Source organism: Equus caballus, chromosome 5 (assembly GCF_041296265.1).
Source record: "Equus caballus isolate H_3958 breed thoroughbred chromosome 5, TB-T2T, whole genome shotgun sequence".
Taxonomy (NCBI): Eukaryota; Metazoa; Chordata; class Mammalia; order Perissodactyla; family Equidae; genus Equus; species Equus caballus.
Window position 1 is genome coordinate 45,965,787 of NC_091688.1, and position 20,822 is coordinate 45,986,608.

General features: G+C 43.5%; 2 protein-coding genes across 3 annotated transcripts in view; one reads left to right on the plus strand and one right to left on the minus strand.

Annotated features, from left to right (window-relative positions):
• The window catches only part of H2BC18 (H2B clustered histone 18), a 35,071-nt gene extending 34,350 nt beyond the window's left edge, over positions 1-721 (plus strand). For both annotated transcript variants that reach the window (XR_011439256.1, XM_001500085.5), the window contains one exon: positions 600-721. The gene's annotated coding sequence lies outside the window, so the exon portion shown is untranslated. The remainder of the gene's footprint in view (positions 1-599) is intronic.
• A 13,274-nt stretch (positions 722-13,995) lies between these two features.
• LOC111773646 (high affinity immunoglobulin gamma Fc receptor I-like) overlaps positions 13,996-20,822 on the minus strand; it is a 35,908-nt gene continuing 29,081 nt past the window's right edge. The window contains exons 3-5 of the mRNA XM_070268368.1: positions 16,579-16,830; positions 15,288-15,639; positions 13,996-14,451 (exon numbers count right to left, since the gene is read on the minus strand). Coding sequence (XP_070124469.1) covers positions 15,347-15,639; positions 16,579-16,830 — 545 coding nt within the window. The 3' untranslated portion in view covers positions 13,996-14,451; positions 15,288-15,346. The remainder of the gene's footprint in view (positions 14,452-15,287; positions 15,640-16,578; positions 16,831-20,822) is intronic.

A 20,822-nucleotide genomic window follows, 5' to 3' on the forward strand; every position in this document is an offset into this window, starting at 1 on the left:
TGAAAATGCTATGTCTATTTTGATACAGATAGATTTGTAAATGTGGACAACATATTTAATTTTCAATACAAATTATCAGATTTTCCCTAAGAAAAGTAGACTCTCTGAATTCAAAACAGCTATAGGAGAAACTGAAAAGATGGGTAAAGATTTACCCTTAAAAACAGCACCATGCCCACACAGTTTTACCAGACGTGGAAGGAAAAGACAATATTTATATTATATAAATTGATCAAGATAATGGAAAAAGATTCAAAGCCAACTTACTTATATTATGAGGCAATGACAGCGACAAATATTATTAAGTGAAACAACCCCCACAAGGCAAATAAAAGTGCTTGCTACATAAAAATAATCCATAAAGGTTAGTTATTATGTGCCTCAATACACATTTCAAAGTGGAATAAGAGATAGTTGGAATAAAACACTGCAATTCAAGGAGCTATTAAGCGTAGGGTTAAGATGTGAATTCTAGTTTATTGTGCCCAAAGCCTGTGAAATTTCAAGATATGACTGAATTAAAGTTAGAAAGTCATTATTTTTTAAAATAGATATGGTACTTACAAACCTATCGTAAATGCTTCTCTCTTCTCTTCAAGGCCTTTATCTGCCCTTCTAGAAGTGGGTCTCAAAGTCACAGCCGGACTCCAGATGGTTGCTGTTTCACTGGAGATCATGCCATTGCTTGCTCAAAATTAAATTATCTTCTCAGAGAGCACCACATTTGGGGCATTTATTTCTCCAGAATGTGTAAACCAATTATTTCTAGTCTTTCTTAGAGATTTTTTATTTCCATTAATTCACAGATCATGTTTGAGAATATGTCCCTTCTCCACAGTTATTCTCCACATGCTCCCTCTCCACGATTTATTCATTTCTGTCTTAAGTCTAAGGGTTAAGGAGTGATATGTGCTTAGTGTGATAAGGATATGAAAGGGGAGGGCAGGAAGATGAGCTTCTTACCCTTTCGGGGGTTGACTCCCTATTTGGAAACCAAGAAGTGAGGAATAAAGGAAGGATAGCATACAATGTTATTGGCTCTCATTTTACAGGCAGCGTGCATTAACAAAGAAGTCTATACCTAAAAGACCTCATGGAGACCCAGATTTTCAACTTACTAGAATTTTTGTGTGTTTTTTTTGACATCCTGCTTTCCATTGCCAAGCTTAATATAGAGTTCCCTTAGGGTCTTTCAGTTTTTATACTATTATAGCTACGAGATTGGTAACACTCCCTTCTTAAGATTCTAACAATACCATTTACAATAACTCACAAAAATGAAGGACCTAGGAATAAATCTAACAAAAAGAGGAACAAGACTCCTGGAGAGAAAATTATAACATTGTTTAGAGATACTAACAATGACATTTTAAAAAAAGGAGAGCTATGCCACATTCAAGAATCGGACAAGTCAGTATTGTAACGTCAGCATGTCCCCCAGCCCCCAGCCCCACAGAGATCTGCAGACTTAATGCAGGCCCGCTCCACATCCAACAGTCTTCTCAGGAGAATCTGACACAGTTGATCACTCTTTCCTTCTTGAGACCCTTTCTTCTGTGTTTTTCTCTTCCCTCTTTGGCTAGTCCTTGTCAACATCCTTTGCTGCCAACTCTTCTACACAACCTTTAAGGTTTGGTATGTCCCAGGGTTCAGCCCTAGACCCTTTTCTGTTGTCTATCTGTACTTTTTGCTCACATTGTCTCTTCTAATCCCATGGCTCTAAATACCACATATATATGATGATTCTCATATTTTTACCTCTACTTCAGGATTCTTCCCTGAGCTCCACTCATATATCCATTGCTTTTCCAACAGTTACACTTAAATGTCCAATAGGAATTTTAATGTCTAAGACAGGACTTTTGCTTCTTGCTACTCCTCTCTCTCCTGCTCCACCAGCTTGCTCTTTCTCAGCTCAGTCAATGAAATTAGTTTATTGCTCAGGCCCCAAATCTAGGAGTTGTTCCTGATTCCTCTCTTTCCCACATTCCCTACATCTAATCAATCAGCAAGCTTTTTTGGCACTTCCTGCAAAATATATTCCAAAGGTGACCAATTCTCAACACTTCCACTGCCACCATGTGTGTCCAAGCTACCATTCTCTCACTTGGATTCCTAACTGGAATCCTTGCTTCCACTGTTATCCCCTGACTGTCCCTGGGGTCTGTCTCCAACTAAGCCTGGTGGCAGTGAGGACTGTCAACCCCTTCCAGCCAGTTGCCAGCTATGCCTCTGTTCCATCTGGTTCTAAGGCTTGGAATCACTGAGCAGGTCTTGCTATCTTTGGCTCCTTGAGGGAAAATTCCTAAATCCAGAAGGCGCTGGGCTTTCTCCCAACTGAGTGCGGGAGCCAGAATGGGGCCCAACTCTTCCTGTTTTACCCCAAACCGGTTGATCCACTTTGGGGATTCCTTCTCAGGCTGGGAACCCTCTGAGTGTTCTGAAATAGGTCTGGATTCTTGTAGAAGCCCCCGTGGTCCTTGAATGAGTTTAGGGCTCTTCCTCCAGAACCTGGAAGGTGAGAAACGACCCTCAACTGACCCACCCTCCTCATAACCAGTTGCCTGTTCTGCTCCATAAATGTCTACTCTGGGGTGTTGTGCTTAGGTCTGGAAGTCCTGGGGATTATGCGATGGGCCCAAGAGCCTCTCACATGAAGCCCTGGTAGGTCCAACAGGCTCTGGGTATTGTCCCTGCTGAGTCTGAGGGCGAAGAAAGAAGCCCCCCTGCAACTCCCCCATCCCCCGCCCCCCACCTTCGCTCTTCCCCACCAGCGCATTAATCCCCTCTGGGGCCTGTTCTCAGTCCTGGAAACTCTTGTCATCCGGGATAGGACAGGCCTTGGACCCTTGGGAGGGAAGTCCCGTGGTTCCCAGATGCATTTCACAGCAGCCCTCCAAAAGCCTGGAGGCTCCCTGCCCACCGCCTGCTGGTCCTGCCGGCCGGGGGTCCCTTCCTGGCTCTGATGGTGGTGGAACCAGCAGGGAAGTCATCTGTGCTTGATTGGACGGCCATCTCTCACTCTCCTCCTGCTTCCGCTCTGCTGCCGCCTCCTCCGGCCTCCTTTTCCTTGGGACTCTACCGGAAGGCCAGCGCCCTCCTCTGGCTGTGGTCTCCAGTCCTCGCCTCCGCTGGGGCCGCGGCCGAGCGCACACTCCCGCCGTCTCCGCGCCTCCCAGCAGCCCCTGCGCCAGGCCCGGCCGAGGCTGCAACCACCACAGGCGGGCGCGAGGTGGCGCCGCCGCTGGATCCGCGAGCAGGCGGGTCCCCGGGGCCCCGGCCAAGGTCGGGGTTTTTCAGCTACGCGATTCGGGGGGACTGCCGGCCAACCTGCACCCTTTGGCTTCCCGTGATGCTTCCTTCCTGCGGCCGCCGACCCGGCCCACTCCGGAGCCGGGTTCTCACCCCTGCCAGCGTCGAGTAAACAGTCACGTCGGGATTTTGGAGGGGCTGCCCACGAGTTGGGTGCTCTTCTGGGTACCAGAGCGAATCGGACACGCACGACCCCTTGCTCTTCTCTGTCCGCCCCCTGTCACTGCCGCCGACCCACTAGAGCTCATTTCTTGCCCCTGCCGGCTCTGGGGAAGCAAAAATTTCTCACAGTTTTGGGGATAGGTTGCACAAAGCGTGTGCCCGTCAGCTTCTGCGCAGCTGGGTCCCGGCGCACTGGCGGCTGCGGCGTCCGGGCCGAGCTAAGGTCGCAATGTGCACAGGTGGCCACAGGGTGGCGCGAGCGGCCTCCCACGAGACCGGCTCGGAGAACAAGCCCTCCGCTCAGTGGGGGAGGTACCACTGTGATCTGTCCATCCCGGAGCTGGTTCTAGTCGATAGGCAAGTGTGGAGCTAAAACAGTGTATGAATGACCGTTGTTAAGTAGCTGATTTACCATAGAATCTACTGACGCAGCCCAGTTAGGAACAGAAATGACCGATGAGTGACAGAAGCAGATTCGTAACCAAGGAAAAATAGGGATTTACATTATCCAGTACTTTTCTTGGTAAAAATCAATTTCTTCTAAATTGTTCAAGAAAATGTAAAACACCAACTTAGCTTCAATATATATCTTTGCTTGAAGTGTAATGTTGATCTGTTAGAAGAAGTTTCATCACTTTCTTGAAATCATGCAGAATATGCAACTGAAAACAGACTGGGTCATGGGTGGATGAAATCGCAAGTCTTTCCCTTTACTGAGAGTGGTGAAAATGCAGGGAGACTCTTTGAAGCCAGTTGATATTTCCCAGCATGCTTTTTGCGTATCTTAAGTACTCTTTGTGATAGCATTTACGCTGTTCTCACAGTATTTCCAGCTTCTTCCCTTGTGCTTACTGTAGGATTTTCCATCCTCTTTGTCATCGCATGGAGCTACATAACTAGGTCTGACGAATGAGTTGGAAGTGGAAGTATTGTGTGTCGCTTCTGGGCTGGAGGATTTACTTCCTGGTTTGGGATGCTCTCTTTCACTCTGGCACAGCTGGCCGTGTTCCAGATGGTGGCACCTTCATCAGCTCTCTCAGTTCACCCTGGTGTAACATAAATGAATAACAAACCTTTGTTGGTTTAAGGTGCTGAGCTTTTGGAGTTGTTTCTTAACCTACCCTACCTAGCCTGTTCTGATACAGTTTGTTTGTTGTGTTATATATGAATTTATTACCTAAATGAGGTAAGGTGCAGTTGTTATCAGTATTTCTTACTTCCATTCTCTTTGCCTTGCTCTCATAGGACTCCTCCTTGGGAGCCAAGCATTTTTTGAAAAAGAGGCGGGAAAGTCTTTAAATGAAAATTGTCATAAATTCTGCCCTACCTCTCCACAATATACTAGAATTCAGAACATCTCAAACTTGGCCAGCATGTCCATTTCTAATACCTAGCTTTGCCCCTAACACCTATAAGTATAAGAGAGAAAGATGCAAAACTTACTTCTGGTTCATAGTGCCTGTGTCTCTTTGATGCACTCAGAGTTTTTTTTTTTTTTAATCCTAAGGGCAACGTATCATGATTTGGACTGGATGAGAGATATGCCTTTATTTTGTAAACTGGGAGAAGGGTGAATGGGAAAGAGTAGAAGGAAAAGGAGAAGGAGCTTCAGACATTTACAGCAGGCATGTCCTTAGGCAGCACCATATTACGAAAGGATGCGAAGGGAAGTTGATGACTGGGAGCTTGCTTCATTGCCAGTGCACCCATTAGAACATCTTTATATGTCCCTCTGGGCTCATACACTCCAGGAGAACACCTATGTCAGCGAGGGAAGCGATCCATGTGTATGACAATAGGGAGTGGTGGTGACTCTGTGGAATAAGATGCTGTATGGTCCTTATTTGACCATTATTGTGCAAAATCCTATTGATTTCTGCAAGTAAAGTTAGCAGCCTTGCTTTTTGCTTCTAATACTAACTAGCGAAATTCCAAATCCTGACCTTAAAATGCAAGTCTTCGTAATTCATAAAAGTACAATGAGAAACAAATGAAGATTTTCCTCTCTCTTACAGCTAGAGGGAGAGACAACATTTTGTATCATAAACCAGCTCAAAAAATCTGATTTGATGTGTTAAATAAAGAACATTCATAGGAATATCAAGCTTATTCTCCAAATGGAGTACAAAATGGAGCATGTGTGGATATTTTTTACTGTTACCAACTTGTTTTGTTCTTTGTTAAAATAAATGTGTCCTTAAAAGTGCTATTTGAACAAGCAGGTCTTATAAGCCTCCAAAGACTTTATAAATTGTTGCAGGGGCATACAGATTGCTCAGGGTGAACGCTCTGGAAGCAGAAACTGAGACATAGTTTGGAGAGCAAGATGTGTATTAGGGATGAACCCCTGAGAAAGGAAGAGTAAGAAATGTGGCTGTGATGAAGGCCTGACAAAGCCTTGAGCAACCCACCGAGGAGCTCTGGAGCAAATATTGCTCATGAGCATGTCCTGCTCTGGGCTGCAATGGCCTGTGTTGTTCACACACAAGACGCAGGGTGCTCTAGAAGGCTGTGCCTTTGGGGGAGGCAGCTGAGACAGACCCTGAAGGACTTAACTAACAGCTGGAGGGGGTCTGCTGAATGCACTCCTTGCTGCTGGTCATCAAGTCCTTTCTTGAAGGAGGATTTGGGCAGCACTTCTCCGTGTCTACCACCGTCCACCTCCATGCCATCTGGATCCCCTGCTCCGCACATGTTTGGGAAGAACCTCTTCCAGAATTCTAGTGGGCTTTTCTTCCTGTGGGAAAATAGAGAAGAGTGAAGGTAGTGGGACAAACGACAGCTCTCATTGCTGCACTTGGACTCAGGGTTACGACTGCTACTTGCAGCCTTAAAGGCGAACCTGATGGCACGACCCAGACCCTCGTTCCTGAGGGGCCTCGATGCATGATCACTAAGCTCTTCCAAGCCTGCAGTTGCCGTACTTGTCTATTTAAAGTCACAATTGGGCAAGGGAGTAATAAGAGGCGTCCAAGTGGATTCCCTGGGTTCCATACATATTCCTCCCTACTCCTGTTGTGTAATATCCTCCTGCTGATTGGGATCAATTGTCCCTGTCAAGACCATGACCCTTCTTCTTGCCTACTGTTCCCTAGGTATAAGGCATCAGCTGTGGATTATAGCTCAATGGGACTCATGCTGTGTTCCCCAGGTGAAAGTTTGCTCCCTTTGGGCGCTAGGGCCTCTAACCCTGCAGAACCTGGAGTTGTATCATTGAGAAGCACAGGGCCCCCACAGTGGGTCATTAGGAGCAGTAGCAAGTGGGATTGTTCTTCCACTCCTTGGTTCCTGGACCCATTATTCTTCCTAATGGAGACACAGTGCATATGTGGCATCCTGGAGAATGGCACCTCAGTTGTACCTTCCAGTTGTTCCTTCAGAAGACTGTCCAACTCTATACTAGGCTGGCATCTTCTGAGTAGGGCAGACTGTGATGTGACTAGTGGGTCCTGAGGTCAGGGCCTACTCTTGCACTTTCTTCAACGTGAAGTTGGTGGCCTGGTTGGATACTGTGTGGAGTAGGATTCCGTGACAGGATCAGGCACTCCATAAGCCCCTGAATAGTGGTGCTGTCTGAGGCCTTGTGGGCAGGAAAGGCAAACCCATATCTGGAATACTCAATTCCTGTGAGAAAAAACTGATGAGCCTTCCAGGATGGAAGCGGCCCAGTGGAGTCAACTTGATAGCAAGTGGCCAGTTGGTATCCTCAAGGTATAGTATCACATGGGAGTCTCACTGTTGGTCTCTGTTGCTAGCAGCTTGAACCTTTAGTGGAGTCAGTAGCTAGATCAGCCTTGGTTAGTGGGGGGTCCACGTGTGGTCCCTATCTCTGCCATTGTCATTACTCTGTTGATGTTCCCGTTATACTTAGTGCCTCTTCTTTGGGGCATGATGTCTGGTTAACATGTGATGCAAAAATCTTGCCACTTTATGCCCACTCCCAAATGTCCACCTACGTGCTTCTACTACAGACTTCCTTGTCCTTAACATTCCAGTGTTTCTTCCTCCCAAGCTCCTAGGTCATTCAGTCAGGGCATTTGCTGCTGCCCATGAGTCTGTATGTATTCTAACCTTGGGTGATTTCTCTGTAAACACAAAATGGGTCACTAGGTTCGCCTCTTGAAACCCTGCCCTTTGGGATGATTTTCCTCACCACTATCTTTAAAGGCCTCTTTTGAATTGCTGTCAGTGTTCAATTTGTAACCTCACAATTTTTCCATCTCAAACTTTTTCTCCCTCTTCAGCTGGTCATAAGAGATCCCCATGCAGCTGAAGGTGCTGGTAGGTTCCATGAATTGCTGGACTATCTGCTCATACAGCTTGCCTGTGACCTCTTGTTTTGTTTGATCCCCAAAATACTGCTTATGATAAACTATTGCTGGGCCACACTGACCTTGTGACTTGTTAGACCTGACTGTACTCAGCTCATGATGGGCAGTTCTGTCTTCATTGTCACTTAGTGATAAAAAAAAGTACTCTGTCTCTACCAGGGCCCAGTAGCACCAAGAGTTGTTTTGCAAAAAGCATATGTTCTCTGCTGCACATGGCATAGCCTCGCTCCAGAATCACAGGAGCTTGCATTGTGATTCCCCAGATGCGGCTTAGCGCAACTTCTTCACAGTATTTTTCTCCACCACTGATATTTCCAGTGCTCCAGGGTTTGCTGTATTACATTGCTCAGATGGTAGGGCTTCTTGCATGCCAGCTTTGACCCAGTGCAAAGTCCTTTCCTGTCCCGGTTCTATTAAAAGCTGGCAGCCTTTCAACATCATCTGGTATATGGGCCAAAGAAAGATCCTTTGGCATGAAATACTCTGCTTCTAGAACCTGAAAAGGCCCACCAGGTGTTGTGATTTCTTTGTGGTAGGAGGTACAGGATGCAGTAATATTGTTTTTACTTTGAAGTGAGGTCCTGTCATGTCCCTGACTACCTGACCCATAAATAATTCACGTATGTGGCAAGCCCCTGAGTTTGTACAGAGTCTCTCTCTCACCCTCTGATGCACCAAGTCCTCCAGTGTGTCAGCCGCTTCTTGCTCCTCTGGCCTGATTAACATGATGCCGTCAATGTAATGGACTAGTAGGAAGTTCTGCAGGACACCCAGATGGTCCAAGTCTCTTTGGACTATGTTTTGACAAAGGTGAGGAAAAGTTAGCTTAGCTCTGGGGCAAAACTTTATATTGTATATTGTCTGTTCCATGTGAATGTAAGCTGTGATTCAGATAAAAAAAAAAAAAATCCACCAGATTGTTGGTCACATACCGTGTACCTGAGGCCATATTAATTTGCTCTAGTAAAGCTACCATGTCTGGCCTGGCAGCTTATGCTTGTGGCTGCTATGTAGTTGAGCTTGCAGTCATCTCCAGGATCCATCTAGCTTATGCAGGGACCAGGCTGTCTAATTAAATAAAGGCATTATGGGGACCACTTCCAGTGTTTTAGATTTGCACTGTCCAGTGTTGTGGCCAATAGTCTCATGAGGTATTTGAATTAAAATTAATTAAATAAAATAAAAAATTCAGTTACTCAGTCATACTAGCCATATTTCAAGTGCTCAATAACCACATGTGGCTGTGGCTACTGTATTGGATAGCTCAGATACAAGATATTTCTATCATTGCAGAAAGTTCTATTGGACGATGCTGCTTTAGATCTTTAGGGATGTCATTAATCTCTGTCATCAACCTCAGTATACAGTATTGGTTTTGATTCGCTCTCTTGTTTGGGGTTGGGGGGTAGTTTCAGAAGCTTCCACTTGGCCTTCCCTCCTGTGATGGCTCTTATCCCACAGATCAAGGACCCAGTGTGGTAACTGTATCAACTACCAAGTATGTCAATCCCAATTATACATTCAGGGACCAGGGAAATGACCACTGGGGAGACCTACTGTAAGCTAGACCTTGGCCAGGACTCTATTTATTGCCTGGACTCTATATGCCTCCACTCTAACAAGAAGAATGCCTCCACTCTAACAAGAAGAAGTCCGTGATGATACATTGGTTCTCCAGGTATCATTGTCAGCTCAAAGTCTGGGTTCAGTAGTTCACAAAATGTTTGGGCATTTCTCTTTCTCCAGTGCAGATTTACATGAGTAAATGACTTTTTATACTTGCCATGCTGTTGCAGGGTCTTTTATCCTGGGGATCCGGACATCTCTTCAATTAATGGGTTCTGGATATGAAAACTGACCTCAGCCTCCCGGTTGTTCGGTCTTGATTTCTTCTGTTGGTAGAAACTCAGTAATATCCTTGTGAAGTGCCAATCAACAGGGGCTTATAGGGATATTGGGCTTATAGGGATACCATGCCCTATTAATCATTTCTTTAACTCTCTGTAGGTCAGGCTTTCTCAGATGCCACTCTGACCTTGTTGGTCATTACAATAACTGTGGTTCTCTGGTTTCTGGTTGTTAGGCACTACCACCTGGTCTTTATTGTTTTGGAGTCTTATCATCTCCATTGCTATCAGTGAGCCAGATTCCATGACTTTCTCTCCTACCCTCAGCCCTGCCCATAGGAGTTCGTAGGAGAGCCTCTACTGAACTTTTAAGAGATTTCTTATATCCTTCTCACCAGATGTTCCATATTGCCTTGGTAAATGGTGTTTCCTTTGGGCTCTTCCATGGAACATAATCATCAGGTAGATCTCTGGCCATAAAAAGTATACCCAGTCCAGCATGCCCACTTTCTTAAGCCATTTAATCTCTTCCTTCACTATTTTCCCTTACCAAACTGACATTTCAACTTCTCTCAGCATGGGCCATAACTTTTTGCAAACTTCTAGGTGCTGTCCTAGTAATGAGTTAGCATGGACTCCTGGGGTCTTTGTGATGGTGTTAAACACTGTAACTTAGGAGAGAGCTCCCAAGTCAATAAACTTTTTCCTATCCAATTTTATGTCCTGGTCCCCTTGGTGAAGTACCCTTAGAATCCAGTCCCCTGCATTTCTCCAGGCTTCTGCGGGTAAATAGAGGCTGGGCTTTGTAGCTCTTTCTTTTTCTCTTGGGCTCCAGCTGCATTATTCTGTGACTTAACCCTTTATGTAGCCTTAGTGGCTAGGGGGAGAGATGGGGACAGATCCTGAGGGGGGCATCTGTTGCCTTGTTGGAGAGAAGTCTCTGCATTTTATTCTAGCTGGGGGAGTGCTGGCTCTTACTAGAGCAGTGTGGGCCACTTTTGCAGGCTCAAAAGGGTTAGGACCATTGAGTGGGGGGTCAAAATTTTTGGAGGCATCTGCCAAGAGGTTTCATGTATCAGGGTCCCAGGTTCTCCCAACCAGGGCCTTGACCACAGACCTGTGAAGTTTCCCCCTTGGACTTATGCCCAGCCTCAGTCCTTGGCTTTCTTTGGCATTCCACTTTCCAGGAGATGAGAGCTTCTTCGTAGGCAGCCAAAGAGGTCCTCTGGTTTTCAGCTGCTTGTTACCCTCAGTTGTTCATTATCTTTCTGCAGAGCATCAACGGTGCTTTGCTATAGTCATCCAATTCCAGTATCCTTACATCTACTCTTTTCTCCAGTATTAAAAATAGATAATTTAGGGGCCGGCCTGGTGGCACAGTGGTTAAGCGTGCACGTTCCGCTTCGGTGGCCTGGGTTTAGCCAGTTCAGATCCCGGGTGCAGACATGGCACTGCTTGGCATGCCCTGCAGGGGTAGGCATCCCACGTATAAAGTAGAAGAAGATGGGCATGGATGTTAGCTCAGGGCCAGTCTTCCTCAGCAAAGAAGAGGAGGATTGGCAGCAGTTAGCTCAGGACTAATCTTCCTCAAAAAAATAAATAAATAAATAAAATTTAAAAAATAGATAATTTAATGTTAAATGTTTGAGAAATGTTCTCAGCTATTCTAAAAAGAGCATTGTGTTAAAAACACATAAGAGCTTGATTGTGCCGATGATGTTAAGATTATGGATATTTTTGTTTAAATATTAAGTCTTGAAAGATTTAAGTAATATTATTAGAATTTTTTTTCTTATGAATGGTAAAATACCAGTTGGCTTTGTTTAACAAGATACATCTGATTATAAGCCTTGGACATGTAACCATGCATTAAGTTATTATTAATGGACCAAGTGGTGGTCAAACAACTCTGTTGTACATGATCTGGAGCTTTAACTTGGTTTTTAATTTATTTTCTAAAGGGGATTGGTAAAACAGATTTCTCGTATCCTCCAGTAAGTAAAAGCTGCTACCAGTTAAGTGTTCCAACAGCTACCCCATGTAGTTTCCTGGGGAAAGAGCAGGCATAGGTACCATATCCACTAGTGGTTGATGTTTATGACACTCTTGGGGCAGCTAGCACCTTAGGGAATGACTAAGAGAGGTACTGAAAACACTGGGCACCAAGAACAGCATCCTAAGCTGATTGTGGTATCAAGACATGGAGTCATCTTTGTAATCTCTTTCTAAAAGTTTCCCTGTGGGTACCTGTTAATTTGTCTCTAGAGCAGACCTAGAGAAGATTTCATGTTCCTTCCCATGGTTTCCTGGTCCCCAAATGGAGTTATTAACCACACCCACCCCCTGCCTACATATACAGGCTTTCCCCAAGAATGGAGGATGGTGAGCAAAGAAGGGATCCGGGGTCCTTTGGGCCTCTCTCCCCAGTGGGATCCAGTGATTTCTGTTTGTGTTTCCAGGAGAGGATGGAATAAAAATGAAGAGGAGTGAGCTCTTAGATAGACAGGGGCAAGTGCCAGAGAGGCATCCAAGCCCTATAGGGAAATTGGAGGGCTGAGCACCTGCCAGGAGAAGTATGAGGTGTTACCAGGCCTTGACCAGACCCAGCACCAAAGCTAGGGTGATAAGCAGGTAGGCCTTAATTTGGGGGACCCAAGAACCTATTCCTGGCAAGCTGTAAGCCAGAAATAAGGGTAGACTGAAGTACAACTTACTCAATTATGAAATTGTGTTAGTAAAATCAATTATTTAAGTATTAACGTACTTATGAGAAAAAATTATGACAAAGATATATGCATGGAAAAATCTGGAGAGAAAGCACAAAAGAAGAGAGTGGGGAAGGAGGAAGCACTTTGTGATGCTTCAGCAATGACTGGTTCCATTCCAGCTTCACCTCAGTGCTCTGCCTACGTCCATGTCTGCCCCAACCTTTTGTCCCCAGGAAGCACTTTCCCTGAAATTCTGTCCACCCTGTGAGGGTAGGCAGAGCTTTCTCCTCTGGGTGGGAATGCCACTTCCTGCTTCAATTCCCCATTCCTCAGGCTAGAATCTTCTACAGGCAGTCCTTCCACAGAGGGGCTTTGGGCCTCTTTCCTGTGGGATTCGTCCCCTGCAATTCTCATTTCCCTGTTTCCCCAGTCCATAAGACCAAACATTATGTGCAAGCAATGAAACTCCTGCTATTATATATGATAATTTCTTTTAATACAAATGTTGGAGTTATTGCACTTCTATTAAGATGATAATTGTTGTACTTTTTTTTGAAGATGAAGGGGAGAAGAACATTCTCACTGTCCGCAGACTAGGGAAGCAGCGGGCTAAGGTGCTCTTCCATCTACTTCAAGTTCCAAGTTGCTTGAGGGTGCTTGTAGGTGGTGAGTACTAAAGGTGAGCCCTGCCATGTGGAGCCAGGACAGAGGCTAGGCAGGGATGCATCCTTGTTTGGAAGATAAGCTGCATTTTTTAAGCCAAATAATCTAGAATCATGTTGCTAGGTTAGTGTATACCCCTTTTTGTTTTTTCTAAGTTTTAGTAAAGTCTTATTCACCTATTTCAGTTTTATCTCAGCTGTGTTATAGAGTAGCAGAAAAATATTCTGTCTCCCAAGTAGAGCCCAAGGGGGACAGTAGTGTATCTTGAAGCTAGTTAGTAATCATCCAGAAAATCAGAAGGGTAAAGTAGACCTCTGGAGGTAAGAGCTGGGGCTTTATGATTTCACTGCTCCTCTCTGCTTGAAATTTCTCCTTGCTGTGCCATCTCGGAGATCTGGGTTTGATTTATCAAGGAAAGCAGTAGTTACATTCTGCCTTCCTATAGGGCAAGAGACTGGGACAGACAAGCAGGACCCCTGGTGTCTCTGCACACAGAAAGGTTATGAGAAAGCCTCAAATGAAAGGGCAAAAATGATGCACCTATTTCTCATCGTGAGTTAATCCCTTGTATCTCTTGTAAGATGCATGGATGCATTCCCTGCACATTGTATTAAAAGAGAAAAGCCGTGAAGTAAGCACGTTCCTGAGCACTGCCAAGGTGTGAGCTCTCTCATTCTCAGGGTCTCTCAGAATTCATTTGTAAGTGATATTTCCTTTTTGGTCTGTACTATTCCCTCTTGTCTGCCTCATAGCCTCTCTTTCTCTTTCTCTGTCTCCTCGTACTCCCTCCCATTCTCTCTCTCTTTCTCTGTCTTAATTTCTTACACATATGCATACACTTATCTTTTAACCCTGTCCCCCAAAATATATTACTCAAACTACCTAATAGGATAATTAGGTTAGACTTGACTTCGAAGTTTTTAAAGATTACTTTAGAGTAAGTCTCACTTCAAATCACCCTTGCTCACCAAATTTCCAAGTTTGTCTTCATTGAAGTCAGCTTATTTATTTGCTTTATTTAAGAGTTAGATGACATGGGACTCACAGTTCTAGTGTCTTTCAACTTGTGGATGTTTGTGCCCCAGTGCTTACCCAGAGAGGAAGGGGGAGGGACTGTCTAGATGTCTGGGCACCCACTAAGCTGCCGCTTCTTCTTTCCCTCCGGGGGCTTCTTCTGGAGTGTCCTTTCCTGCAGCTGTTCTTCTTATTGCTGACATTTCAGCTCTTCTTCTGACTGTATTTCTTTTTGAAGGTAGGAAGTTACCTTCTTCTCATGACCAGAGCCCAAAGAGATTTCTAAATTCCACTTTTTCTGTCTTTGAAGTTCCTTATGTATTATCGTACAGAAAATAGTGTCCACCAAAAATATTACTCCCACTGCCAGATAGAAAAGGACATGAAACCAGACAGAAGTTGGTGACTGGAGGCCTGAAACAGAAAATGACAAAGAGAAGAAATGCTTTCTAGAAGCCGGAGGGATGTGTTTGAGTTATATTTGGAAGAGGAGGTTGGCTGGGACCTGATATGCCAGCTCCCAGTGGAGACACTGGTAATTTCAGGGGGCAGGAAGGAGCTGGAGGTAGGTCTAGCTGGGCTATGGTGTACGGACTGGGGGCAGGCTCCTCATAAGAGCCTAACTGCCAGGGCCCTGTCAGCGGCCTTACTCCTTAGTCTCAGACAACTGCTATTTCCATGCCATTTAATGCTTGAAATAAATTTGGGTTAAAGACAAGCTTTTTTCCTAAACAATTTTTTTTCTAGAGCTTATAATACTTCCACCTCAGCCAAATATAGACACTTGGACAAGTAGTTATGTGCAACCCACAAAATCTCTGTCTCACCACCATGAGAGCTCCTTGAAGTAAGAACTGCACCCCAGGGTCTTTATATCCCCATACCTGTGACAGTAGATAGGAGGAACTCAATATATTGTTGATTAGATTGTTGGTGAGAGAGAGGGTAGAGAAGGAGGGAGGTAAGGAAGGAGGAAGAGGGGGAGAGAGAGAGAGAGAGGAGGAGAGAGGAGAGGGAGGAGAGAGAGACTGGAAAAAATAGAAAATAAAGAAGAGAAGAAAAGAAAAGAAGGAAGGAAGGACAAAAAGAAGGAAATAAATGGAGGAAAGAAAGGAAATGAAATGAAAGAAAAAGAAAGGAAAGGAAATTTAATGAAGTTTATGAGGAGAATAGTGAAGTTCTGAATCAAGAGTGGAAAGGCCTGTTGATGGTTTTTTCCTAGGTGGGCCATGAAATCCCCTTGAACAGACCTCAGTCTCATAGGAGAAAACGGAGCATCCTCTCTTGTGCCAGTCAATTCCCATCATGCTCACTCATCAAGCACTTGAAGCTCCAACTCAGAGCTGCGCTTGATGACGTTTCCATCTTCTGTGGTAGCCTCACACCAGTATAGCCCAGAATCTTCTCTTTTAGCAGTTAGTCTCTGGTATTCAGAGGATGTGTTCCTGCTCATCAGGGTCTTGCTGCCCACGTAGAAGGAGAAGTAAAGCTGCAAATCAGGCCTCTGTAGGAGCAACTTGGTTTCACAACTCAGGTTGACCAGATTCCCCTCTAGGAGCGGGAATGACAAGGAGGATCTCAGCACTGGCGCTGGAAATAGCTCTAAAGAAAAAGTTGACACGGACAGGGTTGGCTGCCTCAGTGTCAAGGTTCTTTTGCAGAGTATATATCCCCTCTCCCTTCAGGAAACCTGCTCTTAGAGAATGCATCCATAACATACATTTTTTCCCACTTCTAGCAGAGAGGCATTCTTGGGGTTTCCTCATAGAGATAGTTGCCAGCTTGCTCACATCCTACTGGGGAGAGTACCTGTACACAGTCCATACTTCCCTGAATAGCCATGTTATTTATTGTATTACCATGCCCTTTTAGTAATAGTTGTCTAAGAGTGGACACTGGCCCACACACTAGCCAGGTCAGTGACTCATGACTGTGTTCAAGCCTCAAAAAACAATCTGGGACAATAATTTATTTCCCATGGAAATGAACTATTTTTCAGTCAGAAAAAAGTTGCTAGTAGTTGTGAGTACTAAGATGAAAGGCCACGAAAGAGTCACAACAAGGGCCACGTGCAAACTGGAACAAAGGAAGCTGCTTAATTAGCAGATGCTCAGAGAGAGGTGGAACCAGAGAGGCCACGTTTTCCCTGAGAGATAGATGGAAAGTACATATAACCAAGTCCTAATGTCTTCCTGGCTTCTGTTTCTATGGAGCTTTTATGAGATTCCATTGGGTTATTTTCTAATATCTCTCCTACTGACCTTGAGGGAGTCTCTATTCCATGCAACTAAAATGAAATTGATGAAATGGATGCTCACTATGTCCTGGCCTTGACATTAGCTCCTGTGATTATTGATGGTATACTGGAAAGGGCAATGGACTGGGACCCAGAAGACCTCAGTTCTGGTCCTGGCCCAGCCGGTGGTCATTGTGTGGCCTTCAGTAAGGCCTCCGTTTCTTTACTTGCAAATTGAAGCAATGATTTATGATGGTTCGTCTGGTCCTCACAACAACAGCTCTATGACTATTCAGATACCATACCTTTTATAGTGATAGATACTCCTGCTGATGTGTAGCGATGCCATCCCATGCCTGAGCAGTGATAGATGCCATTGTGACTCAGGTTGGTTTTCAGAATGGTGAATTCAGAATCCTGCGGAGAAAACTTAAAGGCTTTGCCATTTTGGTAGAAAACTATATTGTACACCAGCTTATTCTTCCATCCATGACACCTCAAGGCCAGAGGATCCCCTTCGATGAAAACTCTGTTAGAGATCTGGAGTAGTAGCCAATCTGAAAAACATGGGCCCAAATACACGTAGACGGTGGTAGAGGTACTAGGCCACAAAACAATTTTCAAGTGGTAGAGGTACAAGGAGGCCAAAGCTGGACCCAGTGCCTTTCTTATCTTTTTCTCCTTGCAACATTCCAGCCTCAGAGCTCTGCTGAATAGGAGGCCTGTCTCCCATTCCTCAAATATCTTTAGCTTTGCTGGGAAGAAAAGTATTCTTTACCAGCAGCTGTATACACAGCCCCTTCTTGTCTTCCCTTTCCAGATAGCAGAAGTTGCTTGGGACAAAAACAGTCTACTCCATGCGGTAGACAGAATTCTAAGATGACCCCAATGAGTCAGACTCTTGCATAATCCCCTTGAGTGTAGGTGGAACCTATGACTAGCTTCTAGCCAACAAAATATGACAAAGGTGATGGGATGTCCCTCCCATGATTATGTTACATTATATAAGACTGTCTTAGCAGACTAGACTGAGAGTCTCCTGCTGGCCTTAAGGAAGCAAGCTGCCATGTTGTGAGAGGGCCTGTGATGGCCATTTGGCAAGGGGCATCTAGGAGCTGAGATTGGCTCCCAGCTAACAGCCTGCAAGAAGGTGGGGACCTCAGTCCTACAACCATGAGGAGCAAAATTCTGCCAATGACTACACGAGCTTGGAAGAGCTGCAGGAAGGTGCACAGCCCAGTCAATATGCTGATTGCAGCTTTGTAAGACCTTGACAGAGCGCCCAGCAAAGCTGTGCTGGGACTCTTAACTCATGGAAAGATAGTAAACATCTGTTGTTTTAAGCTGCTAAGTTTGTGGCAATTTGTTACACAGTAACAGGAAACTAATACATTCTAACTCCTGACAAATTTGTTAATGGGATCACACATACTAAGACAAACACACAGAGTGGCAACCATATCCAGATGAATATATGCTACTAAGTTGATAGAAACACTCACATATGTGCACATCAGTGATACAGCTGGTAAAAACAAGCTCCAAGTCAAATGGGCCCTCCCTTTTGATGTACACCTCTACACATAACCAAAAATGCCTCCTTCACTTTTTCTTTCTTTGGAGCACTTGGTTTGGCTAAAGAAGGATGAAGTTCTTAAAGGACAAAAGAGTAGAAGAGACAGCAGTGCTTTTTCCCCCTCCAGAGCTTATCTAAGAACGGAAGGCAGGCATTCCAGTGCTGTATGATCTTTATAGTCTTGGATGCTGCCATTGAGCTTCTAAATATAATGAATACTCTTTCCTCCCTTATTCCTGTTCCCAACCAAGAGGTGCTCAAAGACTGGACTGCCCAAACACACAGACACCTTTGCTTTATACATCCACACATTTTAACATACCTCCAACAGAAACTGTCCAAAATACTAGTAATGATACAACATAATTGAATGACACAATTAACAGAGTTGATTTGTGGATTTATATAGAATGCTGTACCTTAGAAAGAGAAAATTCATATACTTTCCAAACACCATGTAACATTTATAAGAACTAAGCACATACTAGGCCACAAAGCAATTTTCAACAAATACCAAGGAACTCATATTATATTTAATACAAATTCTGACCAAAATGCCATAAAATTACAAATCAATAATAAAAAGCCAACCTCCAAAAACACTTCTAAATAATTAATGAGTAAAAAAAAATTATAATGGAAATTAAAAATATCTAGCTTTAAGAGATAATGGGAATATTACATATTAAAACTTGTGGGATGCAGCTTGTAGCCGACATCACTAATTTCCTACTCAAAAACCATTCTCCCCATCTTCATCACCTTGGAGTAGAATGGGGGCACTCATTCTACTCCAGATTAGGACTTGGGTCCACAAATCAGCTGTATTTTCTTGGTCTCAACATACACATATTTAATTAAAGTGACTGAGAATTAGCGTAGCTCAAATGAAATCCTCTACTGCTGACTAACCTTGGCAAAACATTTTTAAAATAGGGTATAGACAGCACCAACCAAAAAACTTGAAGTATTGTACTGTAGTAAAATTAAGAACTTTTGTTCCCCGAAAAAATTAAAAAACACAAGAGATAGCAAAAAGGCAAGCCACAAAGTGGAAGATATTTACAACACTTCCCAAAAGACTCATATCCAGAATATATAAAGAACTCCTACAAGTCAATAAAGAAAAGGCAGACGGCAGTAAAAAAAAAATTAGCAAAAACCCCTGATAGGCATTTTACAAAAGAGAATATCCAAAAGGTAATAAACGTGTGAAAAATGCTCAATATCACTAGTTGTCAGGGAAGTGCATATTAAAACCATAATATGATACTATTGCACATGCACCAGAATGACTAAAATGAAAAAAACTGGAAATACCTAGTATTGATGAGGATAAGGAGAAATCAGAACTCTCACACTCTGCTGGTGGGAATGTAATTTGGTATAAGCACTTTGGAAAACTAAACCTGAATATATGCATATTTTATGATCCTGCAATGCCACTCCTAGGCATATTCCAACAGAATTGTGTCCATAAGTACACTAAATGAGAAGTACAAAAAATATCCACAGCAGTACTATTTCTAAGATGCCCAAACTGGAAACAACCCAAGAGTCCATCAATAGAGCAGATAAATATGGAAAATTATACAGTAATGAGAGCAAATGAACTGCAACTTCACGTTATGTAAGAATCTCACAATCAGCATGAGAAAAGCCAAACACAAAAGAGTACAAAGTGTACCACACTGCATCCGTTTATATGAAGTTAAAACATGGGCAAAATGCTATGCTGTTATGCTGCCTTGGGGGGTTGTGACTAGAAATGGGCAAGAAGGAGTTTCTGTGATTGTGGAAGTGTTCTATTTCTTGATCTGGCGGCTGTTTACTTTGTGAAAATTCACTGAGGTATACATTTAAGATTTGTTGTGTGTTATACCTTAATAAACATTCACAGTAAAATATAACTTAAAAAGATATATAATGTAATAATATAATATATAACAATGTAAAAAATAATGTAAAAGATATTCTCAATAAGTCACCAATGCTGGGAGTTCAAGAGTCTAGGCAGAGGCAAAGAAAATGGCCTCTTTCCGGTCCTAGTTCGTTTTTTTCACTTGAACCATGAAACACTTCTGCTTTTCCTCCAACTACACAAAGTCTCTTATTGAAACAGTTCCGTCAGCTCCCCTAACCTCTCCAGCCTAGGAACTGATTCCTGGAGTCCTAAGAGACACATGAGAAACACCTAGCATTTTCTCTGACATTCTCAACATTTTCTTAGCTAAAACACATTTCCTTCAAAAGCATTAATCTCCTAGTCTGCATAAATCTAATCCTGCCTCCAGCATGGATTAACTTTTGCATTATCAATTACAAAAAAGTTTTAGCTTATTGCTTTTGAATAACTAAATAATCCATTCGAATGGTTTGTCCTGGGTATTGAAACATTTTGCCCTAAAATGTGTTGCAGTTTCCATCTCTTGACAAAGGGAAACTACTTGCAGATTTAAGTAGATGGTGGGGGTTTTTTCCTGCTTCTGTTTATCATGGCTTAAAAGACCTAAAGTCTCATAGTAATTCTATGCCCAGAATATTCTCTTACAGATATACCACGAAACGTACCCCATACTATAAGTATAAAGATGTTATTGCAGCATTGTTCCTAAAAGTGAAGGGACAGAAACACACTGGAAGTTTACTAATGGGCAGAATGGTTATATCAATGATAGCACATCCATTTGAAAGTATGAGGTAGATCTCTGTTGATATAAACAGATCTCCAAGATATTATAAGTGGTAAAACTAAGATGTGAGACAGTATATAGAGTATTCTACAACCACTTTTTAAAAAAGTTTATATATAAACAGTTTCGTTCCTGTGGAAGGTGACCGTGGGACTAGGGTTTTGAGTGGGAGAAAGATTTCATTGTTCATCATTGTACATTTGTCTGAATTATTATTTACTATGTGCAAGCCTACTTGTTTCCAACAAAACTACATAATTTTGAATAACAAAATGTTAGG